Raw genomic sequence first — 26,020 nt, 5'->3', positions numbered from 1 at the left:
AAAACCCAGCCTATCCAACCTTTATAGATTTTTGTTCAATCTATCTTCTCTCCTACCCCACTAAGGTAGATTGTTCTCAGAAGTGTCGTGGGGTGATTGTCAGCCCTCAGGTTGTTGCCTGGGTTTGCAGGAGATGGGCGGATGATCTGATACATCAGTGTGTAGCTGGGTGTGACTCGGCTACGTCGTATCATCGCTCTTGAAGCAGCCTCCGCCTGCAGGGGCAGGGGCACGGGAAGGAGCAGGGGAAGGGAAGGGAAGGAGAAGGAGAAGGGACTGATGTGGTGGAGTGCAGTGGGAGACGGCGCTAGGTCGGGATGTGGACCCGGGATGCTGCCGTCTCTTGCTCCAGTATCTTTGCTGCCGACAGCCTGATGCAGTGAAGGTACCACTGGAGAAGCAGGAATGAAGGGATGGCGGATACCGACTCCATAAACACCCCGCCTGTCTCTCCCTTCCTGGGGCTCCGAATCACGTCGCCGGGAAACTGCAGGTAAACTGGACCCCGCTGCTCGCTGCTACATCATTGAAAGCCGGGCCCGTTCATAGCCAACGGGGCAGCGCTGCCCGGAATAAACCCGTGTCAGGGGAGAGGAGAGGGGAGGGGGAGAGGAGGGGGGGGAGAGAGAGGGGGGGAGAGAGGGGGGGGGGGGAGGGAGGGGGGGGGGGGGGGGGGGGGGGGGGGGGGGGGGGGGGGGGGGGGGGAGAGAGAGGGGGGGGGGGGGGGGGGGGGGGGAGAGAGAGAGAATTGGGGGGGGGAGAGAGAGAGAGAGAGGGATGGGGGGGGGGGGGGGAGAGAGAGGGGGGGGTGGGGGGGGGGGGAGGGGATGGGGGGAGGGGGGGTGTGTGTGAGAGAGAGAAAGAGATTGAGAGAGAGGGGGGGTGTGAAAGGGGGGAGGGAAAGAGGGGAAGGTGGGGGGGGAGAGAGGGAAGAGGGGGGAGATAGGGGGGGGGGGATAGATAGGGGGGGGGGGCTGATGCTGGGGGTAGCACCTGCCTCTCCCTCCCCTCTCTCATCTTTAATCACTGCACGCTGCTTACAAATGGGCGTTTAATGTTATTTTCAATCCATTTAGCGCTGTTGTTTTCCGTGCAACGTGTGTTTTTTGCAGTGTTATCCATGTTATCTGCCTGGAAAGAAATCTAGGGCGTGGACATTGTGCGAGAGGAGGGGTGGGTGGGTGGGTTTGGTTTAAATCCTCTGTTCAAATGCAGTCAAACCTATCCCTGAAATTGCAGCGTTGTTTTTTTAATGCAAGCTCCTTGACGTTGCAGCGTTATTTTCTGGAGCGAATAATGTTGTGGTTCGTGTGTGTGTGTTGTCGGCACGAGGAAGGGATCGACTGATCAGTGTATGTATTATTAAAGCAGTCAGCAATGAAGAAGGGTCTCGACCCCAAACGTCACCCCTTCCTTCTCTCCAGAGATGCTGCCTGTGCCGCTGAGGTACCCCAGCCTTTTTGTGTCTATCTCAGGAGGCTGTTTAACCCTTAAGGGCAAGGGATTCATTGGGAACTTGGGAGTGTTGTGTTGTCTACCGGGCTGGTAACCTCCAGGCAATGTTGTTAGGCCCTTTACACAGCCTGAGAATTCTCAGCGTCAAATCTCCAGTGAGAAGGTACCATTATTCAGGTGACAGGTGATGCTGTGCCAGCTGTCACACACAGCATGGAAACAGGCCCTTAAAGTATCACCACTTCTACAGTGCTAGATACGGCTCTTAAAAATAGCGGAGCCAGGGGATATGGGGAGAAGGCAGGAACGGGGTACTGATTGGGGATGATCAGCCATCAGCCGAATGGCCTACTCCTGTACCTATTGTCTATTGTCTACAGCTTCCTCAGGAAGCTCATTTCATATACAAGCCACCTTCTTAACGGAGAAATAGCCCCTGAGGCACCACCGCTATATATTCCCTCTTTAGGGCGGCACGGTGGCGCAGCGGTAGAACTGCTGCCTCACAGCACCAGAGTTCCATGGGTGCTGTCTGTACGGAGTTTGCACGTTCTCCCTGTGACCGCTTGGGCTTTCTCTTGGTGCTCCGGTTTCCGCCCACACTTCAAAGACGTACAGGATGTGGGTTAATTGGCTTCTGTAAAACGTCCCTGGTGTGCCGGATTGAAGCAGAGTATGGGTGAGAGCTGGCCGGCCTGGACTCGGTGGGCTGAAGAGCCTACTTCCATGCTGTGTCTCTAAACTAAACCAAATTCTCTTTCAAATCTTGCACTTTAGCTCCATGCTCTCTGGTTCTGGACTTATCTACGCTGGGGAAATGACTGTGGCCATTCACTTTAGCTTCACCCCTGATGATTTAATCCACCTCAATGGAGAGGGGGCATTGGATATCAGGTGGGAATCCCAGAGCTAGGGATATGCAAGAATGTGGGAATGGACACCAATTTGAGAAAAGCTCACGAGGCATCCACTGAGGATGGAACCAAGGCCTTTGATCAGTCCTGGACCCCACTTAGAGAGATACAGCGTGGAAACAGGCCCTTCAGCCCACTGTGTCCATGCCAACCAGCGATCCCCACTTCTTAGCTTCTTAGGCCCCCTTCGGTCATGGCTGACCACGGGTGTCTCCAGGGTGCTATTCCTTAAATGCAAGGTCCCTAATTGATCTAATATACACAAAGCCATTTTCCGCTCAGCAGGATTCCACCATGCTTATTACCCAATGGGGAAAAAAAGTTGCATTTCAACAGTCAACGGCCATCATCATCAGCGGACACTCGAAACGAGTATGACTGTCCTCTCCTGGAGGACGCCTGTGCGTGACTTTGTTTAACGTGGGGAGACTGGTGCACAGACAGCTTGACAGATCTGGGTCAGGATCCAGTGGCATGAAGTCCAAGACGACCAGAGACCCTTTTCTGCTGCAGCCTTCATCCATTTTCCCAGCCGTTGTGACGCTCCACTAAGGTCAGCCATCGTCCTCCGCCTGTTCCACCGTTGAGGTCTTGGTTGGATTGCTCTTTGTCAGAGACCTCCCCCTTGACCTTATGGCCATGGTTTGCCCTACCAGGAGCATAGCTCCAGACCGCATCGCTCTCAGGATCTCGGGTGCATATAAGCTTCTCCACCATGACAAGGAGCGATCCCCACACACTAACACTAACACACTGCGAAAAGGTGGGCAACCGTCTCCTCTCCGTAGCAGCCGTCCCAGGGTCAACGTGCGCTGGTAGTGAGGTCTGATTGTGCAGGAAGGATCTGACTGGGAGGGCCCCTCTCATCGCCAGCCAAGAGGGGTTCTGGTGATGAGGCATTTCACCAGACAAGCTGGGCATTCTGCCCGGGGAACCACGCCACAGGATCCACCTCGCCTTGTCCTGCTGGCCCCCAGGATGTTCCAGGAAAAGGCCTTCCCCTCGTCTACGTCTGTTAGGTTGCCTGATAACTGTAGATTTTAGTGAGAACATCACCTCTTCTGAGCTGCAGTACGTAAAAGGGAGAGGATGCTTGTGAAATGTTAGCACCCAGCCCACGGAAACAAGGCACCTGTCGACCCACAAAGGAATAGTCCAAAAATAAAACTGAATCAAAGACTGCCGGCCGTTTGTGCAATTCTGTGTTAAATCTGTGACTATCCAAATGAGATCATTGCCACCTGAGGTTTATATGTTAATGATTCATCTCTTCCCAACAATCTGAGTGAGTGTTGAATGAGAAGGAAACTGCTTCACTTGAGATTTCATTTCACTTTCTCCCCCACAATCTCTGTTCAGAATTGGTATTGGAAATGGCGTATTATGGTCCAGCCCCACTTAGGTGACTACAGGGGACTGCCGCAAAAGTTTCAACATGTTCAAAATTTTTTGGCAACAATGGCGACAAATTTTGTTGTCGTAGATTGTTGCCAGGTGTCGTATGTGAGTTCCATTAAAATGAGTCCCTGGCAGTAACCTAAAGAGTCGTCTCTGTGGGACAGGCCCATTATTGTCACGTGTACCGAGTTAGAGTGAACAGCTTTGTTTGTGTGCGATTCAGTCAAACCGTACCAGACATTAGTACAATCAAGTACAACAGGTCAAGCAAGAGGCTACAACCAGATTAGAGAATACAGTTTTGCAGCATTGTAGCAGTAGTGCTCCAGAGAAAAAGTGCAAGGTTTACAATGAGGTAGGTTGGGAGATCAGGACTAAACCCTAGCTTATGGGAGTTGTATAGAATCACGAGAGGAATAGATTACAGAATCGTTTGCCCAGAGTCGAGGACCAGAGGACAAAGGTTCAAGGTGAAGGGGGGGAAAAGATTTAATTGGAATCTGAGGAGTAACTTTTTCACTGACGGGAGAGGGGAGAAGAAGGAATGACCGAATTGTGAATGGTCCTTGATTATTGTGAGTTGGCTGAAGCCAACAGGGTTAACAAACTCATCAGGAAGGCTGGCTCCGTCCTGGGGGTGGAGTTGGGTTCATGGGAGGGGATCTTGGAGGGGAGGATGCTCTTCAAACTGCGGAGCATCCTGGGCAACACAGCTCACCCCCTCCATGACATACTGGTCAACCTGAGGAGTACCTTCAGCAACAGACTGGTTCCACCAAGATGCAGCACAGAACGTCACAGGAGATCCTTCTTCCCTGTGGCTATCAAACTGTACTACTCTTCCCCTTCTGTCTTGAGGGAGGATGACTTCAAACTGCGGAGCATCCTGGACAACACAGCTCACCCCCTCCATGACATACTGGTCAACCTGAGGAGTACCTTCAGCAACAGACTGGTTCCACCCCCCTGCAGCACCCCCCCCTTCTTCCCCCCCCCCCCCCCCCCCCCCCCCCCCCCCTACTACCCAGGAGGTTGTCCATAACTGTCCCCCCCCCCCCCCCCCCCCCCCCCCCGCCCAATCTTTGCATATCCCCAACCCTTTCCACTCATCACTTTAATTTAATTTCATGTATCTTGTAGAAACATAGAAAATAGGAGCAGGTGTGGGCCATTTGGCCCTTTGAGCCAGCACCGCCATTCAATCTGATCATGGCTGATCATTCAGAATCAGTACCCCGTTCTTGCCTTTTCCCCACACCCCTTGATTCCGTTAGCCCTAAGGGCTATATCTAACTCTCTCTTGAATACATCTTTTATGTTTTGTGTTTTATGATGACTGTTGGCAGATCAATTTCCCTCCTGGGATAAATAAGGTTCTATCGTATCGTATCGTTATGTTCGGCTGTTTTCCTTAGGCAGTGTGGTGTAGATGTGGCCACTGGTGGTCGCTGGTTTGTTACTCTCTGTAGATGTTGCCCTGGCCGTCACAGTAAGGTCACATCGAAACAGGCCCTTCGGCCCCATGAGTCCGCGCCGACCAGCAATTCCCGCGCACCAACTCTATCTTACGCTCACCGGGGACAATTTACAATTTTACCAAAGCCACTTAATCTACGTCTTTAGAGTGTGATAGGAAATTGGAGCACACTCAGGCAGAATGTACAAACTCTGTACAGCCAGGCACCCGTGATCAGGATCGAACCCGGATCTCTGGTGCTGTAATGGGCCTGTCCCACTTACGTGACTTTTTCGGCGACTACCGGCACCCGTCATAGGTCGTTACAGGTCGCCGAAAATTTCCAACATGTTGAAAATCCAGTGGCGACCAGAACTAGGTACGACTCTTTGGGCAACGACTCATGACCATACAGGCTTCACCCAGCGACATGTCACCAGGGTGTCACCTGTATGGTCGTGAGTTGGCTCCTCAGTCGCCCAAATAGTCGTAGCATGTTGAAAATGTTCGCCGACCTGCAACGACCTATGACGGGTACCGGCGGTCGCTGAAAAAGTTGCGCAAGTGGGACAGGCCAATTAGGCAGCAACTCTACCGCTGCACCACTGTGCCGCCCCCTGGTGGTGTTTCTCCAGTTTGCGTATGGTCTCACTGGCCGTGGGGGAGGCCCAGGACAGAAACGTCAGTGTGGGAAGGGCAGTTAAAATGGTTCACAACTGGAATATCCAGCAGGACTTGGAGGACCAAATGCAAGTGTGAGCAGCTGGCCTGATTGACTGAGCAACAGAGAATACAGCTAGAAGCACAGGCGATTATTATTGCTGGGCTTCACTGGTGCTGAACAAAGAGGCAAAACGTGTGTGTGTGTGTGTGTGTGTGTGTGTGTGTGTGTGTGTGTGTGTGTGTGTGTTTGTGTGTGTGTGTTTGTGTGTGTGTGTGTGTGTGTGTGTGTGTGTGTGTGTGTGTGTGTGTGTGTGTGTGTGTGTGTGTGTGTGTGTGTGTCTATGTGTGTGTGTGTGTGTGTGTGTGTGTGTGTGTGTCTATGTGTGTGTGTGTCTATGTGTGTGTTTGTCTGTGTGTCTGTGTGTGTGAGTGTGTGTCTGCGTGTGTGTGTGTGTGTGTGTGAGAGAGAGAGAGAGAGCATGGGAGAGGGACTGAGCCAGCAATTGATCCCACCAGGGAGGGCAGGTGAAGGGGAGCTGGGGAAAGGGATACCACATTGCAAGGATCAAGCCAAACTCGACGAACGTGGGAATTTATTGCAAGATTACCCTGTTCTATTAAACAACTGCCCATCTAAGAGATGAGAGCTTTTCTCTTTTAAGAGACAACACCTAGCCTTGAGTGTCTAGTGAAATTGTCATCAATGCTGCTGCTGTGTTTCAAATGGATTGTATACCCTTTGTGGATGACCAGAGAACCATAGGCCAGTAATCTGGGAAGATCCAGCATTTGCTGCTCTTGGATACAGGGCAGGGCATTCAGGAAATCACTGTATCATCAGGCAGACTCAACATGGCCCCGTGGGAGGGATATTAAAGACAGACACAAAATTGCTGGAGGAACTCAGTGGGTCAGGGAGCATCTCTGGAGAAAAAGAATAGGTGATGTCTCGGGTTGAGACCCTTCTTCATATATTGATGAATTGTTCAGCAGCCTTTGAGGGTGAATCAAGTGGGGTGAATGAGTGGGTGCAGTCGAAGTGGATTTTAGCCGGGTGCTGCGTTAGCAAGGATAGAAACTTGGTTGATGCTCAGAAAAGAAAGTGGGAATAAATGGTTTATTTTCAGATAGGGAGACTATTGTGACTGCTGACGACACAGAATGAGGCTATTCGGCCCATTGGATCTGTGCCGTCCCCTAGGCACGGAGTCCCATCTCCCCTTCTACCACGAACGGTCGGCACAGTGGCACAGTGGCGCAGCGGTAGTGTTGCAGGTCCCACAATCCTGGCATCGATCCTGACTATGGGCGCTGTTTGTATGGAATTTGTACGTTCTTCCTGTGGGTTTTCTCCGGGTCTCCAGTTTCCTCCCACACTCCAAAGACGTGCAGGTTTGTAGCTTAATTGGCTTTGGCAAGTTGTCCCTAGTGTGTAGGATAGCTCCAGTGTACGGGTGATGGACTTGTTGGGCCAAAGGGCCCGTTTCCATGCTGTATGTCCGAAGTCTCGAACCCCCACTTCCCATCACCCCATCCCCAGGCAAGTTGTTCAATCTCATACATTCATCGTAAAATCCCCGAGATTTTATTTTTGTCCTTATCCTGCAGCAGCTAATCGACCTTCCCTCATATCCCTGGGATGTGGGAGAAACCGAGGCAGCCTCACTGTGTGTTGAGCCCCTGTGTTGCCCAGAATTATGGTGGAGTTGCAGACAGTGCGGATGGCTGTCAGACTGCACAAAGTGGACTCTACCTACTGCCACTTTACTCACTGTTCCCTCACCAACCTGTAAAAAACGAGGAGCTGCAGATGCTGGCTTGCACAAAAAGATGCAAAGTGCTGGAGTAACGCAGCAGGTCAGGCAGCATCTCTGGAGAACGTGGATAGATAACGTTTTGGGATTGGGAAGAAGAAACAGGTGGAAGAAGAGTCCGGACCCTAAATGCCACCTCTCCTTGTTCTCCAGAAATTCTGCCTGACCTGTTGAGTTAAACCCCTGTCCCACTTAGGAAACCTGAACAGAAACCTCTGGAGACTTTGCGCCCCACCCAAGGTTTCCGTGCAGTTCCTGGAGGTTGCAGGTGGTTGCCAGAGGTTGCAGGTAGTGTAAGCAGGTAGGGAGACTGACAAAAACCACCGGGAACCGCACGGAAACCTTGGGTGGGGCGCAAAGTCTCCAGAGGTTTCCGTTCAGATTTCTTAAGTGGGACAGGGGCATTACTCCAGCACTTTGTGTCCTTCACTGATATCTCGCTAGACTTGCTGACGATACAGACCCGTGTGGAAAATAGAAACGCTAAAAGGTTTTGAGAAGGATCTGGGCAGTGGGTTGAGTTTAGTTTAGTTTACTGTCACGTGTACCGAGGGACAGTGAAAAGCTTTTGTTACGTGCTATCCAGCCAGTGGAAAGATCACAGTCGTGCCATCCACAGAGTGTACAAGGAGGCAGCAGGCGGGGTATAATGTGGGTAGTACGTGTTATTCTCACCGGAGTGGATGGTGGATGAGCAGAATATTATTTGGGAGGGGAATGATTGATCGGCTAATGTAGACAAAGACCTCGTGCCTTCTTGTGCAAGGACATAAATATGATTTACAGCCGCAGACAGCTCTCGGAGAAGCGAATGGGATGTTAACATGCATTAACTCTGGTGATGTCTGACCTTTGAGCACTTGCGTAAAACCAAAGACACGTGATGCTGACATTGCCAATGGTACGTCACGAGTGTTGCGGTAGAGTTGCTGCCTCACAGCGCCGGAGACCCCAGTTTAACCCTGACCTCGGGTGCTGTCTGTACGGAGTTTGTACGTTCTCCCCGTGACCTGCGTGGGTTTTCTCCGGGTGCTCCGGTCCTCCCCTCCCCCCCCCCACAACATTCCAAAGACGTACAGGTTTGCAGGTTAATTGGTTTTGGTAAAGATTGTAAATTGTCCCGTGTGTGTGTGTGTATCGGACAGTGTTAGCGTGCGGTGATCGCTGGTCGGTGCAGACTGAAGGGCCTGTTTCCACGCTGAACCTCTAAACTAAACTCAAAAGCTAAACCTCTCTCTGCTCTGACATCAGGGAGTTGCCCACAGCATGTGCCAGCTTTGGATGTACAAAGGCCTTGCTGTCTTCAGCTTTTGCCTCCTAGCTTACGTAGGCCTGGGGTCAGGTGGGGGAAGTGAAATGAACATAGCACGGCGTTTATGCCCACGGCATCTGTACCAAATGTAATGCCTGCTTAAACTAATCCCATCCTGCCTGCACCTGCTCCATATCCCTCCATTCCCTGCATATCCATGTCCCTATCTAAATGGCTCTTAACAGCCACTATCTTATCTACCTCCACCACCACCCCTGGCAGCTAATTCTAGGCAACCACCATCCTCTAAAGGGCCTGTCCCACTTGGCAATTTTTTTCGGTGACTGCCGGCATCATTGACTGACGTATCAGGTCACCGACAAATACACGGCATGATGCGGCACGGTGACGTATGGCGCGCGGTGTTATTTCAAGTGTCACAACATTTTTATTGTCACCACTGGCACTTTACTAAGTGTTCAAACATCTTTTGGCGACACTGATATGACGCTGACAGTCGCCGAAAAAAAAAATTGCCGTCGGACAGGCCTTTCAGTCAAACAACTGACCCTGCATATCTCCTTTGAACTTTCCCCTCGCACCTTAAAGTTATGTCCCTCTAGTCTTTGACATTCCCACCCTGACTGTCTACCCTGCCTATGCCTCTCATAGTTTTATCTGCCTCTACTGTCGAGTCTCTCCCCTCAGCCACCGAGGATTGTTAGAGCCAGCCTCAGCTACCGTAATTGCAGAGCCATCCTCAGCTGCTGTAATTGTCACATGCCATGTAACAGTGTTGCCATGACCATGTGGCAATACCAGTGTTCATGTTATTTAATACTGTTTACCAGGGATTCCTTTTAAGCAGCATTAAAATTAAATTGCTGTGAAATTAACGAGAGCACAATCAATTGGATGCGATCTGCTGTTAATTGAATAGGCCACCATGGACAATGGATTTGGTTGCCATGCATCTGTTGTAAGGCTGATCTTCCACTATGGGAGCTGGGTTGATGCTACATGGGACAGATGTCCAGCCTGCAGAAGGATCTTGATCCAAAACATCTCCTTTTAGTTTAGTTATAAGTTTAGAGATACAGCGTGAAAACAGGCCCTTCAGCTGATCCAGTCCACACCGCACAGAAATCACCTGTATGAAGGAACTTCAGATGCTGGTTTACACCGAAGATAGACACAAAATGCTGGAGTAACTCAGCGGGTCAGGCAGCACCTCTGGAGAGAAGGAATGGGTGATGTTTCGGGCGAGACCCTTCTTCAGACTGAGGGTCAGGTGAGCGGCAAACGAGATATGGCAGGGAGCAATGAACGTGCAAGTTACTTGTGTCATCCCCTGTATATTATTTCCATCCTACACACCAGGGATAATTTACTGAGGCCAATTCACCTACACCCCCGTATGTCTTTACAATGTGGGAGGAAACCGGAGCCCCGGAGAAAACCCACGCGGTCACAATTAGGTGTGAACTCGGGTCTCTGACGCTGTAAGGCAACAACTCCACCACTGCACTACTTGTTGACCAAAATTAGAACCCAATCCGTGTTCTCCAGGGATGCTTCTTGATGCTGAGTTAATCCAGCACTTTGTGTCCTTTTGCCCATTTCTTCTGCCACAGATAGGTATCAAAGCAACACACCTTAACTAGTATGATCAGTCTCCATTCAGTTTCTGGCTGAATTGTTATTTGATACTCGACAAACGCTACATTGGTCGTGTGAGTCTAATTCATTGAGCCTTGCAATGGAGAGGCCATTCTGCCCACTGTGCCTTTTGGTCTGTATATTCAGCACTCTGCAGATGCCGAATGCTCAGACAGAAAGGTTAGTAGTCTGCATTTTGGAAACATACTGGGGAGAAGACCTGGATAATCTTTAACAATCACAAACAAGGCTGCACGTCAGCTGAAAAATTTACCCGGTTCCAGTGGAGATGGGAGGGTGTGAGAGGAGAGAAAGGTGCAACATGGTCAACGTTTCAACGTTAGTTTATTGTCACCAATTATGTACCAATTAAGGTACAGTGAAATTTGAATTACCATACAGCCATTCTAAAAAAAAGCAAGACACATCACTACATAAACATCCACCACAGCGGATTCCCCACATTCCCCACTGTGATGGAAGGCAAAAAAGTCCAATCTTCTTCCTCTTTTATACTCCTGTGGTTGATGCAGTCAAACCATCCACAGTCAGGGCGATTGAAGTTCCCGCAGCCGGCGGTTGAAACCCCCGCGTCAGGGCGATCGGAGCTTCTTAACCAGAGACCACGAGATTCGCAATGTTCAAATTGTATCTCCGTCAAGGTAAGGGATTAAAAAAAGTTTTCCCCAACACACATAAAACAAGCTAAAGAACACTAAAAACATACATTTAACACATACAAACAAACACCAGAGAAGGAAAGGACAGACAGACTGTTGGCGAGGCAGCCATTGCTGGCGCCACCCGGTGGTTAAGTCATAGAGTTACACAACATGGAAACAGGCCCTTCGGCCCAACTGGCCCATGCCAACAAAGATGTGTAGGAAGGAACTGCAGATGCTGGTTTATACCGAAGATAGACACAAAAAGCTGGAGTAGTTCAGAGGGACAGGCAGCATCTCTGGATAGAAGGAATGGGTGATGTTTTCAGGTCAAGACCCTTCCTCAGACTGCTTAGGTATATGGGAAATGAGGGATATAGATGATGATTGAGTGAGATAAAGAACAATGAATGAAGGATATGCAATAAAGTTGGTAGCGTGTCTGGGTTAAAATGTGGTCGGAGAGCTGGAATAACCCGACAAAGAATCCCATCTCCACGTCCCATTTGCCTGCCTTTGGCCCATATCCTCCTAAACCTGTCCTGTACCAAGTGTTGGCAGTGAGGACGAGAGAAGTCCACTGATTTCTCCTTGAGGAACTGATTTCTTCTTCATTGCTACGAAGACTCCTTCAGTCGGCGTTGCCTTGGCAACTGCAACGTCGCTCGGAACAGACGATGATAACAAGTGAATTTTCACAAGGCTAATTTTAACGTTGCTCATTCATTTTGTCACTGTCTCGGAGAGGTCATGGGGACGTTGTATTTCTTCTCTTCACATGTGCCTGAGGAAAATTGTACTCTAGTGAGGCTTTATTGCATTATGGTTTTAGAGATATAGTGCGGAAATAGGCCCTTGGGCCCACCGAGTCCGCGCCGACCAGCGATCACCCCGTACACTAGCACTAAGCTACACACTAGGAACAATTTACAATTTTTACCGAAGCCAATTAACCTAGAAACCTGTACGTCTTTGGGGTGGGGGAGGAAACCGGAGCTCCCGGAGAAAACCCACGCAGGTCACGGGGAGAGTGTATAAACTCAGTACAGACAGCACCCGTAGTCAGGATCAAAGCCAGGTCACTGGCGCTGTAAGGCAGCAACTCTACCCCTGTGCTGCCCCAGGGCACCGTATAAACGCAGGCTGCCTTTCGGTGAAATGAATACAACTCTTATTCATTCAGTAAAATAAGGAGAGGTGGATGGAAAGGGTAAGCTTAAGGGGAACCGGCCACAGTGTGTTGGATTCTGTGCTGAAATATTCTAATCTGGCTTTATATTTATTTTCTGGTTCTGTCAAATCCTCACCAGATTGACCAAACTGCTAGCTGTGCAAATGCTCTGCACTGGGGCCTGACGACATTAATGCCAACTCCGATAGCCTGCATGCACACTGCCCCTTCCACGATGATGGAATGTTGCAGAATATAATGCAATGATGCACAATTTGAGGAAATTGGGAATAGAAGTGACCAGGAGTTTGGACAGAGAAATAGGTTTGTGGAGGGGAGCGAGAGAGGGATTGAGGGGCATTGATACGTCGACAGTCAGAATCTTCTTCACGGAGTGGAACGATCAAATACCAGACGGTAAAGCTTCAAGGTGAAAAGGGCCAGGTTTAGAGGAGATGTGCGGGGCAGGTTTTTAACGCATAGGGTGGTGGGTACTTTGAAAATGCTGCCAGGGGTGATGGTGGAGGCAGATAAGGTTATAAGCGTCATTTAGGAGGCTTTTGCACATGGATAGGCAGGGAATGGAGGGATATGGATTGCATGCAGGCAGAGCAGATTAGTTTAACTTGGCATCGTGTTCTGCATTGTGGGCTGAAGGGCCTGTTCCTGTGCTGTACAGTTTAAAATCAAAACATATTGATCACGAAGGATTCCAACTCGAAACATCACCCATTCCTTTCCTCCAGAGGTGCTGCCTGTCCCGCCGAGTTCCTCCAGCATTTTGTGTCTACCTTTGATCAAGCTGTGAGCTCTGTAAACATTCTATGAAATTAATGCGAATCGCATCAGCCTGCATTTACCTTGCACCTTCTGCGTTATGCCCCTGTCCCACTTAGGAAACCTGAACGGAAACCTCTGGAGACTTTGCGCCCCATCCAAGGTTTCCGTGCGGTTCCCGGAGGTTGCAGGTGGTTGCCGGAGGTTGTAGGTAGTGGAAGCAGGTAGGGAGACTGAGAAAAACCTCCGGGAACCGCACGGAAACCTTGGGTGGGGCACAAAGTCTCCAGAGGTTTCCGTTCAGGTTTCCTAAGTGGGACAGGGGCATTAATAAACCTTAGCTGCTACATCGGAGAGTGAAATGAAGGTTAATAAGTGATCAGGAGTATTGTCGGCGAGGTCGGTTCGTGGAATCAAGTGAGAGAACGATGATGGAGTGCGGCATGGAGCTTGGAACAATTAAAACAAGAGTGACAAGAGAGCTCTGAACCGAGAAGGGCGGAGATTACAGAGAGCCATGTAGCTGAAGATGGTATTGGTTTATTATTGTGTAGGAAGGAACTGCAGATGCTGGTTTACACCGAAGATGGACGCAAAGTGCCGGCGTAACTCAGCGGGTCGGGCAGCATCTCTGGAGAAAATAGATGGGTGATGCTTCGGGTCGAGGCCCTTCCTCAGACTGGGAGTCGGGGGAGAGGGAAACTAGAGGTGTGAAAAGGTTCAGAACAAATCACTGATGACCAAGGAAAGGTGGAGCCCACAATGGTCCATTGTTGGCCATGGAAGAGGAGATAACAAAGGGATGCGAACAGTAGAACTAGCAGGACGACTAGGGTGGGGGAGGGACTGGGAGAGAAGGAACGCTGGGGTTGCTTGAAGTTAGAAAAATCACTCTTCATACGGTTGGATTGTAATCTGCTCAGTCGTTTATTATTGCAGCTCGAACCAAGATACAGTGAAAAGCTTTGTTTGCGGGCTATCGAGTCAAATCATATTGTAGACGAGTACAATCAAGCCATACACATGTACAACAAGTGGTGCAACGCGTAAAATATTAACGTGAGGACAATAGTGGTACAGGTTAGAGATTAAAAAAATCTTCAGGCAGATTTTTATAATGAGACTGCCAAGTTAGCATGGAGGAAGGTCGAATGATTGGGGCTGCTGCCCCGTTCGGGGTAGGGACTGCCCAGATGCTGAAACCGGGGAGGTTGAGTCCAGAGAAGGATTTCTAAACCATGAATTTTGAAAATGGTGGCGGACAAATGGCCTTTGTCTTTCTCCTCTTCCATGGGCTCACCCAGCCCTGCGTGTCACCCGGTCTCGTGACGAATCGGAGGCCAAAGAAGCGGCAGAGGCGGGTGCTGAGTGCAGATGCGTTCACCACAGTGACTTGTGTTGCTGGCATTGAGAAGGAGCTGTGTGGCTCTTTGTGGCTGAAGCTCTCTGAATGCTTGCGGCAAAGGAGTGGCATCGCATAGCCCCCCCACCCCACCCCACCCTGACTGAGTGGCGGGGGGTTTGCTGGGGAGAGAGACTGTGATACAGAGAGGGAGGAAGACTCAATCCAGCGACTGAATTGGCCGGATGTCTGATGGAAGGGTAAAGGGCTGGCGAGGGGCACAGGGGTCCAGTTGTAGAGGGGACTGCCCGTCCTAAGTCATCTGGGGAGCGACCAGACTCTAACCTCAACAAGGAATCCTCCTGGACAGACGCCTTGGGTCTCGGGTCTGGTGATCGTTAGACCTCCACAACATCAAGAGCCGTGAAGATCGGTCATGCCTGCGCCAACAAGTGTGGTCCTCGGGTATGTGGGAGGAGAGGGATGGGGGGAGGGTGATGGGGGGTGGGGGTGGGGGGGGGGGGGGGGGGGGGGGGGGGTGAGGGGGGGGGTGAGGGGGGTGGGGGGGGGGGGGGGGGGGTGGGGGGAGGGTGAGAAAGGGGAGCAGGGGAGCAGCGCCGTGGACAACAGGCAGTTTATTTATTTCCGTTTATATTCGTTGATTTCTAGTCACCGAGGCACATTGAAAAGATTTAATTGCGTACCAACCAGTCAGCGGAAAGGCTAGACATGATTACAATCGAACCATTCACAGTTTTGAGTTTGTAACAAAGAACTGCAGTTGCTGGTTTAAATCTGTGGTAGACACAAAATGCTGGAGTAACTTGGCGGGTGAGGCAGCATCTCTGGAGAGAAGGAATGGGCGACATTTCGGGTCGAGACCCTTCTTCAGTCTGAACAAGGATCTCGACCCGAAACGTCGCCCATTCCTTCTCTCCAGAGATGTGGCCTCACCCGCTGAGTTACTCCAGCGTTTTGCGTCGACCACAGATTTGAGTTGCTACCTTACCATGCCAGAGACCCTTGTTCGATCCTGACAACGGGTGCTGTCTGTATAGAGTTCGTACATTCTCCTTGTGACCGCGTGGGTTTTCTCCAGGTGCTCGGGTTTCCTCCCACACTCCAAAGACGTGCAGGTTTGAAGGTTAATTGGCCTCTAGGTTGTAAATTATTCCTAGTGTGTAGGATAGTGCTCATGTACGGGGTGAATGCGGTGGGCATGGTCTCAATGGGCTGATGGGTCTGTTTCCACGCTATGTCTCTAAAGATGCATAGAGTCTCTTGCCCAGAGTAGGTGAATCGAGGACCAGAGGACATAGGTTTAAGGTGAAGGGGAAAAGATTGAATAGGAATCTGAGGGGAAACTTGTTCACATTAAAGGTGGTGGGTGTGTGGAACAAGCTGCCAGAGGATGTAGTTGAGGCTGGGACCATCCCAATGTTTAAGAAACAGTTAGACAAATACACGGATAGGACAGGTTTGGAGGGATATGGACCAAACGCAGGCAGGTGGGACTAGTGTGGCTGGGACCTGTGGGCAAGTTGGGCCTGTGTCAACACCGTATCGCTCTGTGACTCTTATCACTGACTGTGACGTCTTGTAACTTGGGGGAGAACTGCCACTAGGAGGAGGGCTTATGACTAGAAATTAGGTGCAGGAGTAGGCCATTCGGCCCTTGTATATCATTGGCTGTCAGTATCCCGGGATCCCCTTAGCCACAAGGGCCACATCTAACTCCCTCTTAAATATAGCCAAGGAACTGGCGTCAACTACCCTCTGTGGCAGAGAGTTCCAGAGATTCACCACTCTCTGCGTGAAAAAAGTTCTTCTCAGGTTTTAAAGGAGTCTTAAGCTGGACCCCTTGTCCTGGATCGGGGCATCTAGCCTGTCCAACCCCTTAAGAATTTTGTAAGTTTCTATGTTCTAAATTCTAGAGAGATCTCCAGTCTTTCTTCATGGACATCCCAGGAATCACTGGTGGGCACTCCCTCTATGGCAATAATGTCCTTCCTCAGATTTGGAGGAGCAATACTCCAGGTATTTTACAACTGCAGTAGAACCTCTTGCAAATCCTTTTGCAATGAAAGGGGAGTCAATGGAGTGAGGATCTCTGTATTACGGAGGATCTCAGTGGCAGTGGGACCAGATAGAGGAGATATTTTACTGCTACTTGCACAGGATCTGAGCATAGTTGGCACCAGCGTTAATCAGCTCGCAGAATACCTTTGAACTTGCTGGGATACTTGGGACGTTAGTTAAGTGTTGACCACATTTGAAGGGTTTAGAGTCATGTGTCATAGAGCATGAAAACAGGCCCTTCAGCCCACCTTGCCCACACTGACCAACATGTACCCTCTGTACCTTCTTCGGTTTAAACCAGCATCTGCAGTTCCTTCCTACACATGTCCCATCTACACTAGTCCCAGGTAGACAAAAATGCTGGAGAAACTCAGCGGGTGCAGCAGCATCTATGGAGCGAAGGAAGTAGGCAACGTACACTAGTCTCATTTAATAATAGTAATAATAATAAATTTTATTTATGGGCGCCTTTCAAGAGTCTCAAGGACACCTTACAAAAATTTAGCAGGTAGAGGAAAAACATGTAAGGGGAATGAAATAAATAGTAGAGACATGACTAGTACACAAAGTAAAGACAGAATACAATTCAAAACACAATATGAGGCAATTAATGCACAGATGAAAAGGGAGGGGGACGTGGGGCTAAGGGTAGGCAGAGGTGAAGAGATGGGTCTTGAGGCGGGACTGGAAGATGGTGAGGGACACGGAATTGCGGATCAGTTGGGGGAGGGAGTTGCCCTGGAGAAGGCTCTGTCCCCAAAACTGCGGAGGTTGGACTTGTGGATGGAGAGGAGACCGGCTGATGTGGATCTGAGGGACCGTGAGGGTTGGTAGGGGGAGAGGAGGTCAGTGAGATATGGGGGGGGCCAGATGGTGGAAGGCTTTGTAGGTGAGGATCAGGATTTTGAAGGTGATCTGGTGGGAGATGGGAAGCCAGTGAAGTTGTTTGAGGACTGGAGTGATGTGATGCCAGGATTTGGTGTGGGTGATGAGTCGGGCGGCTGCGTTCTGGACCAGTTGGCTGTGTTTAGCCCATATCCCTCCAAACATGTCCTATCCAAGTACTTGTCCTAATGTTTCCTAAACGTTGCAACAGTCCCTGCCCCAACTACGTCCTCTGGCAGCTTGTTCCATACACCTACCACCCTTAGCGTGAAAAATGTACCTCTCAGGTTCTTATTAAATCTTTCCCCCTTCACCACGTGGACCAAACCGTGAGAGGTCGGCAGGTTTCCTTTCCGGAAATCAATCGGGGGAATGTCATTGAGGTTAATAATTTCCTGCCAAGTCTCCAGGAACTGGGTGTGTGGATGTACAGTATCTCCCCTGGTCTGCAACAAAGGGTCACAATCTCACATTACAAGGGCAAGACTTTACTTTAGACTTCAGAGATACAGCGTGGAAACAGGCCCTTTGGCCCACAGAGTCCGTGCTGGCCATCGGTCACCCCGTACACCTCACTATCCTACACACTAGGGGCAATGTACAATTCTCAGAAGCCAATTAACCTACAAACCTGTGCGTCTTTGGAGTGTGGGAGGAAACCGGAGCACCCGGAGAAAGCCCACCTGGTCACGGGGAGAACCTACAAACTCCGTACAGACAGCACCCGTAGTCGGTATCGAACCCAGGTGTCTGGCACTGTAAGAGATTGAGGACTGGGACAAGGGAATGTTTCTTCACTCAGAGGGTGGTGGATTGGTGGTCTTCACCACAGAGGCCGTGTCACTAAATGTATTTAAGACAAAGATAGATTTTTAGCTGCACAAAACATTAAGGTGCACAGAGAGTGAACTGCAGTGTAACTTAGAAATATTACAGGTTGTACAGGGGTGCCGCTGGTAGATCCGCTGCCTTACAGTGCCATAAACTCGGATTCACTAATGACCTCCAGCGCTGTCCATGTGGAGTTTGCTTGTTTTCCCCATGACTGCGTAGGCTTCCTCCCATGTTCCAAGGCTGTGTGCCTGTGTAGGTGAGCGGTGGAATCTGGGGGGAATCGATGAGAATGGGATTCGTGGAGAATTAGTGTAAATGGTCAGCATGGACTTACTGGGCCGAAGGGCCTGTTTCAGTGTTCCACCTCAGTGTAACTCCATGAGGATTAGTCATGAATAGCAGAGCAGGCTAGAACCATCCTCATTGCTCATTCCTCCTCATATCTGCTATGCTTAAGGGGTTGTACAACAATCTGATATCACTAATATCACTTTCTGATATTAGCTTTGTATTCTAAAATCGCAGATTTCATTTAATTTCTACTGTTTAAATTTCCCAACTGCGGTTTCTGAAGAAGGGTCCCGACCCAAAATGTCACCTATCCATGTTCTCCAGAGATGCTGCCTGACCTGCTGTGTTACTCCAGCCCTTTGTGTCTTTCCCTGTTTCCTTGAACGTGGTTTCCTCAATATCATTGGCTGGCCAGCGATATCGTTCTTCTTTAGGACATCTCTTGATCCATAACTGCCCCTTTACGAGGATGTTGCCAGGTCTAGGGGGCCTGAGCTATAGGGAGAGGTTGAGGAGCCTGGGACTCTATACCTTGAAGCGCAGATGAGGGGCAATCTTATAGAGGTGTATAAAATCATACGAGGAATAGATCAGGTAAACGCACAGAGTCTCTTGCCCAGAGTAGAGGAATCAAGAACTAGAGGACATAGGTTTTTCGGTGTGGGGGTAATGATTTAATTGGAACCTGAGAGGTAACTCTTTGGATGTATGGAACAAGCTGCTGGAAGAGGTTCAGTTAAGGCAGGTACTATCGCAAGGTTTAAGGAACATTTGGACAGGTACATACAACAGGTTTAGAGGGATATGGGTCAAACACAGGCAGGTGGGATTAGTGTAGATGGGACATGTTGGTCGGTGTGGTCAAGTTAGGCAGAAGGTTCTATTTCCATGCTGTATGACTCTAAAGATTAAGGTCATGCTGTTTGTGGATGGATCTCAGTCTTCTCAGCCCTGTGGGTGTTTGATTAAGGAGATGTAGAGAAATGCTCCTTTGAAATTCACAAGAGTTCTTTCTGTAGTTACAAAGGATGTGAAATATGTCAGGATTGCCAGCAATTCCAGTGTACTTCCCACATTATTCCCAGTGTTAGCACATTTGGCCAAGTCGGTTAATATTTAGTTCAGATTAGAGATTGCTTATGGAAACTGGCCCTTCAGCCCTCCAATTCCTTACCGCCCATCACCCATTCACACTAGTTCAATGTTATTGCGCAGTCGCATCCACTATCTACACGTTTGGGGCAAATTCTACAGAGGCCAATTGACCTATAAACACATGTCTGGGATGTTGGAGGAAACCAGAGTACGTGAAGGGAACCCACGCGGTTGGGATCGAACCTGGAACTCTGGTGCTGTGAGGCTGTAGCGCTACCAGCTGTGCCATTAATAGTACTGTTGTCATTCAGTGGCCACATGGATTTTGCCCCAATTAAACAGGCACTCACTCCCTCCTAAGGACCATTTGTATATGGCACCACTAATGTATGTACCTGTACAAGCTCCTGAAAATATACCTGCTATCTTTTACTGATCTTTACCTTGTTTTGCTGCAGGGATGTGAGCTTGAGCTACAGAAACAAAGGGTAACCCTTGACTATTTGTTTAGTTTTTTGAGATGCAGCCTGGTCATTTATTTTCACCCAAAGAGTTGTGAATCTGTGGAATTTTCTGCCTCGGAAGGCAGTGGAGGCCAATTCTCTGGATGCTTTCAAGAGAGAGTTAGATAGAGCTCTTAAAGATAGTGGAGTCAAGGGATATGGGGGGAAGGCAGGAACGGGGTACTGATTGTGAATGATCAGCCACAATCACAGTGAATGGCGGTGCTGGCTCGAAGGGCCGAATGGCCTACTCCTGCACCTATTGTCTATTGATACGGTATCTAAGAGGCAGTTCCATGAACTGGCATGGATAGATGTAGACAATAAGTAGTTTATTTTAGTTTAGAGATACAGTGTAGGAACAGGCCCTTTGGCCCACTGAGTCCACACTGACCAATGATCACCCCGTACACTAGCTCTATCCTACACATCAGGGACAATTTACAGAGGCCAATTAACCTACAAACCTGTACGTCTTTGGAGTGCGGGTGGAAGCCGGAGCACCCGGACCAAACCCACGCAGGTCCCACAGGGAGAACGTATAAACTCCGCACAGACAGCACCCGTAGTCAGGATTGAACCTGGGACTCTTGTGCTGTGAGGCAGCAACTCTGCCGCTGTGCAACTGTTGTCATGAGAGTTGCCTATTCCAGGCACGCCCCAAAATGAGACCTGTGACATCTATCTTGTTCCATCACCAGCAGTGCCTTGTCCCCTGGGTCCTACAATGGGTTTTGTGCAGCGGTGAATGTTAGCTGCTTCTGGAGGCGTTTTGGGTGACATTTCGAGGGCGTCTGTGGACAAAGGGAGAGATTGTGTGTTGACCTGCTTGCACGCCATTGTCAGGCAGTGAGATAAGTCCGGCCCAGAGTTGTGTGACAGTCGTCAGCCACTTCGGAAAAGAAAACATCAACAAAGGCCATGTTTGTTTGGGGATTAAAAAGGGCTTTGTTCACTCGGATTGGTCTTGACATAGAACGAATGCGATCTCTTGTCACTGTAGCTTTCAGTAACATGAATCTCCAGTGATCTCACTGGGGAAAAACACTAACAAAAGAAACCCATGTCTGTTTGTGTCCGACACCTCCCAGTCTACCTCCCACCAACTCTCTTTCTTTAGTTTAGTTTAGTTTAGAGATACAGCACGGAAACAGGCCCTTCGGCCCACCGAGTCCATACCGACCGTTTGATCCCCGCACATTAACACTATCCTACGCATGCCAGGGCCAATCTCCATTTATACCAAGCCAATGAACCTACAAACCCATACGCCGTTGGAATGTGGGAGGAAACCGAAGATCTCTGAGAAAACCCACGCAGTCACAGGGAGAACGTACAAACTCCGTACAGACAGCACCTGTAGTCAGGATCGAACCTGGGTCTCTGGTGCTGTAAGGCAGCAACTCTACCGCTGCGCCACCGTGCCACCCGACGAACTCTGTATTTTCCATTAACTTGGCCACAGATGGCCATGGTTGGCAAGACCAGCATTTAATTGCCCTCAAAGGTGGCATGAAGTTGCTCCTTGTTCAGATGCTGTCTATGTGCTGATAGCGCTCCTGTTGTTCAAACTGTTGGTAAAAGTCAAGCCCTTTAATATGTCTCGAGTTATGAGTCAAGAGTGTTTAATTGTCGAATGTACCGTGGGGTGGGAGATTGCAACCTTCACGTGGTCCGCCCTGTTTCGACAAATGCAATCAACCCGGCGTGCACAATCAAATAAGATCAAATAGAACAAGTTGTCCTGCAACTTTAGGCAGTGCACACCATACGCAAGAAGAAGAAGAATGTACCGAAACGGAACAATGAAATTCTTACTTGCAGCGGCACAACGGGGGTTTGGATATCCAGTACTCAGTGAATAACACAATTCACAAGCAATGAAAAGAAAATTCAATAAATAAAAAAATCCAATACAGAGCATAACAAAACAAAGCCCAAAGTCCCGAATGTAACCAAGATAAATCATAGTTCGGAGATTATTTGAAGTTCGTAGTGTTCAGTAGCCTGAAGGTTTAGTTTTAGTTCAGAGATACAGCACGGAAACAGGCCCTTCGGCCCACCGAGTTCGTGCCGACCAGTGATCACTCCGTACACTAGCACTATCCTACACACTCGAGACTATTTACCATTTTACCGAAGCCTACAAACCTGTACTTCTTTGTAGTGTGGGAGGAAACCGGAGCACCCGGAGAAAGCCCACGCAGGTTACGGGGAGAGCGTACAAACTCCGTACAGACAGCACCCGTAGTCAGGATCGAACCCGATTCTGGTGCTGTAAGGCAGCAACTCTACCGCTGCGCCACCGTGTCACCACGATTGTCGGGAAGAAGCTGTTCCTTAATCTAGACTTCACTGCTTTTAGACTCCTATATCTTTTTTCCAGTTTGCTTTCAAATCAGACTGGGTTAGTACAACAGAGTCTCTTCCTCAATGGACATTCTCCTTTGTGAACAAGAAGGGTTTAAGCACCAATACAGTGGTTTTGCTTTCACCTTAGACTTTGCTTTAGAGATATAGCATGGAAAACAGGCCCTTCGGCCCACCAAGTCTGCGCTGACCAGCGATCACCCCGTACACTAGCATTATCCTACACACTAGGGACAATTTACAGAAGTACACATTTACAGGACCTACAAACCTGTACGATCTTTGAATGTGGGAGGAACATACGGTGGTGGGAGGAACAGGGAGAATGTACAACCTCCATGCAGACAGCATGCGTAGTCAGGATAGTGAAGTAAAGTGCATCACCTTCTGCAATGTCTGCAGAGAGAGGGGCCGTGTGATCACTGGTCTGAAGAAGGCCCCAGACCTGAATGTCACCCTTTCTCTCCGGAGATGCTGCCTGACCCACTGAATTAGTCCAGCACTTTGTGTCTGTTGGAATCTGAACCCCTGAACTCAGGCACTGAAATCCGAATGTTCCCCGGCTGATGTCCACACACAGAGTGGAGCACCGTTAAGGGCCTGTCCTACTTTCAGGACCTAATTCACAACCTTTTTTACCCGTGGACAACATCAGGCTAGAAAAACGCCCGTCCTACTTGATGCCACGAGTACCTACGAACAAGCATCACAACCCTCCTACGACCTCGTGACGACCATGCTGCGAGTATGAGTCAAGGGCAAACTCGGCAGAGGTCGTGAAAGTGGGACAGCCCTTAAACTCGTCGGCTTTGATGCGGGAAGCCTTTGAGATCTGCTGCCCTCGCCTGGTCTGCTCTCTCCCCTATCCCACTAACCTGCACCCACTTTCCTTCCCTTCTTTAATGTCACAGGAGCTGGAAAATGAGTTGCGATATGCATTAATAGTGGTTGGTGTCAAAACTAGCTCGGTGATGCACCGCACCATTTAGCTTTGCTTCAATAAACTTAATCACTTCCGATTTTGCAAAAGGGATGGAATTGGAATTCAGCCAAAGATCCTGTTCTGAGACGTGTGGATCTAAACGATTTTGGCAAGGAGAATCAAACATTTGTGTGCAGTGGAGATCAAATATGAATGGGAAGACCCGAAATGCCGGAGCGACTCGGAACGCTGAGTGCCCTGCTGAGTTACTCCAGCATTTGGTCAAATCCCTTGGTAAACCAGCATCTGCAGTTCCTTGCTCCTAGAATGTGAATGGAAGGTGAGTGGAAACCGACCAGAAATTGGAACGGGCATCATGGTGGCGCAGCGGTAGAGTTGCTGCCTTACGGCGCCCGAGATCTGGGTTTGATTCTGACTATAGGTGCTGTCTTTGCACAGAGTTTGTACGTTCTCCCCGTGATCGCATGGGATTTTTCCCAGGTGCTCCGGTTTCCTCCCACACTTCGAAGACGTACAGGTTTGTAGGTTAATTTGGCTTCGGTAAAAATTATGAATCGTCCCTGGTGTGTAGGATAGTGCTAGTGTGCGGGGATCGCTGGTCGGCGTGGACTCGGTGGGCCGAAGGGCCTGTTTTTGCTCTGTATATCTACACCAAACTAAATGAGTTTTACAGATTGGCCATTTTGGATTGAGTTGGTAAGCATGGGAGCCAGGGTGGAAATCTTCAGAATTTGTAATCCCTAGAGTGTCCAAGCCATTGTATAGACCCAATTCTGAGAGCATTGATGTTTGATCACTAAGAGGATTGAAGGATATGGGAACTGGTTGTGAAGTTAGCGGAGAGATTGGAAGGTCAGTCATGATTATAGTAGATGGTGGAGAGTTTATTCAGAAGAAAGTATCACTTTCTTTCGAGTGGGGGGGGGGGACAGAATTTTGTGTATTCATCTTTGGACCATGACTTGAACTCACTGGTTTCTGACCACTCACTTGACAGTGCTGCCCACTGCCCCTGAGAGTGGCAACTCAAGTCGATGGAGTGGTAAAGATGGTTTGTTGGTATGTTTGCCTTCATCGGCCAAGGCTTCGAGTATAGGAGTCAGAACGTTTTATTGCAGCATTATATAAAACTTTAGTTAGGCCGCTTATGGAGTATTTTGTGCGGGTCTGGTCGCCCAATTCCAGGAAGGAAGTGGAGTTTTTGGAGAAAGTGCAGAAGATCAGAATGCTGCCTGGATTTGAGGGTATTAGCTCCAATGAAGGCTAGACAAACTTAAACCTAAATCTTCTCCATACCCTTTCCCGCTTAACAACATCGTTCCTATCACGCTGTGACCAAAACTGAACACAATACTCTAAATGCGGCCTCACCAATGTCTTATACAACTGTAACATGACTTCCCAACTTCTATACTCAATAGGAAGGAAGGAACTGCAGATGCTAGTTTAAACATCAGATAGACACAAAATTACTGGAGTAACTCAGCGTAACTCAGAAGCAGCGTAGAAGGAATGGGTGACGTTTCGGGTTGAGACCCTTCAGACTGAGTGTCAGTGAAGAGGGAGAGACAGAGATAAGGAAGTGTAAGGTGTGAAAAAGTAACATCAAAGGAGATGAAGTTCAAGGAAAATGTAGAATAGATCATTGTTAGAAGGTAACAACAAAGCAAACAGATAAAATGTAGTTGGGGACAGTCAGCCTGGACAAAGAACTGGGAGGGGATGGAGAAAGGGGGAAAGCAAGGGTCACTTGAAGTTAGGGAAGTCAATATTCATATCGCTGGGGTGTAAGTTGCCCAAACGAAATATGAGGTGCTGTTCCTCCAATTTGTGCTGGGCCTCACTCTGTCAATGGAGGAGACAGAGGACAGAAAGATCAGTGTGGGAATGGGAAGGGGCGTTAAAGTGTTTAGCAACCGGGAGATCAGGAGGGTGTTCAGCGAAACGATCGCTGAGCCTGTGCTTGGTCTCGCCGATATACAGGAGTCCACACCTGGAACAGAGCATGGAGTAGATGAGGTTGGAGGACTGATTACTCTGACTGTTGAAGACCAATGTGCTAAAAGCTTTCTTGACCAACCTATCTACTTGTGAAGCCCCTTCTCGAGGATGTGATTGAGGACAGTGTGTACAGAGTCCAATAGAGGCATTGTCATTGTGTCAAACTCATCCTTATCCCAAGGCTTCGATGAGAGGCCATCCCGATGGAATAATCCAGTGCATCTGCCGGCAGGCCTTCTATGCTGGAAAGGGGGGAAAAGATAGTAATGTGAGCTTGATAGAGGTTATTAAGGTGCAGTGGTGAAGTTTCTAACGCAGCTGCCTCCAACATCTGCTCTTTCCGATTATTCATTTTACGATACATTATCTGACCTTTTTCTTGTAAACGGATACATCTCCTGTGGTCACAGGGGCTTAACGTGATCGCCTCTGAAGCCGGTGACAAGACCGCAGGGT

At 49.3% G+C, this 26,020-nt stretch overlaps 1 protein-coding gene across 2 annotated transcripts in view; it reads left to right on the top strand.

Annotated features, from left to right (window-relative positions):
• The first annotated feature begins 205 nt into the window (after window positions 1-205).
• mapk8ip1b (mitogen-activated protein kinase 8 interacting protein 1b) overlaps window positions 206-26,020 on the top strand; it is a 90,194-nt gene continuing 64,379 nt past the window's right edge. Inside the window, exon 1 of one of the 2 annotated variants that reach the window (XM_055649271.1) lies at window positions 206-493. In XM_055649271.1, the coding sequence (XP_055505246.1) occupies window positions 414-493 (80 nt within the window). In that variant the 5' untranslated portion in view covers window positions 206-413. Of the gene's footprint in view, window positions 494-14,654; window positions 15,029-26,020 lie in introns of those variants that run through there. The other variant, XM_055649273.1, reaches the window with a different exon arrangement.

Source organism: Leucoraja erinacea, chromosome 18 (assembly GCF_028641065.1).
Source record: "Leucoraja erinacea ecotype New England chromosome 18, Leri_hhj_1, whole genome shotgun sequence".
Lineage (NCBI taxonomy): Eukaryota > Metazoa > Chordata > Chondrichthyes > Rajiformes > Rajidae > Leucoraja > Leucoraja erinaceus.
The sequence above is the reverse complement of the archived record's forward strand: the minus strand, read 5'-3'. Positions and strand labels throughout refer to the sequence as shown.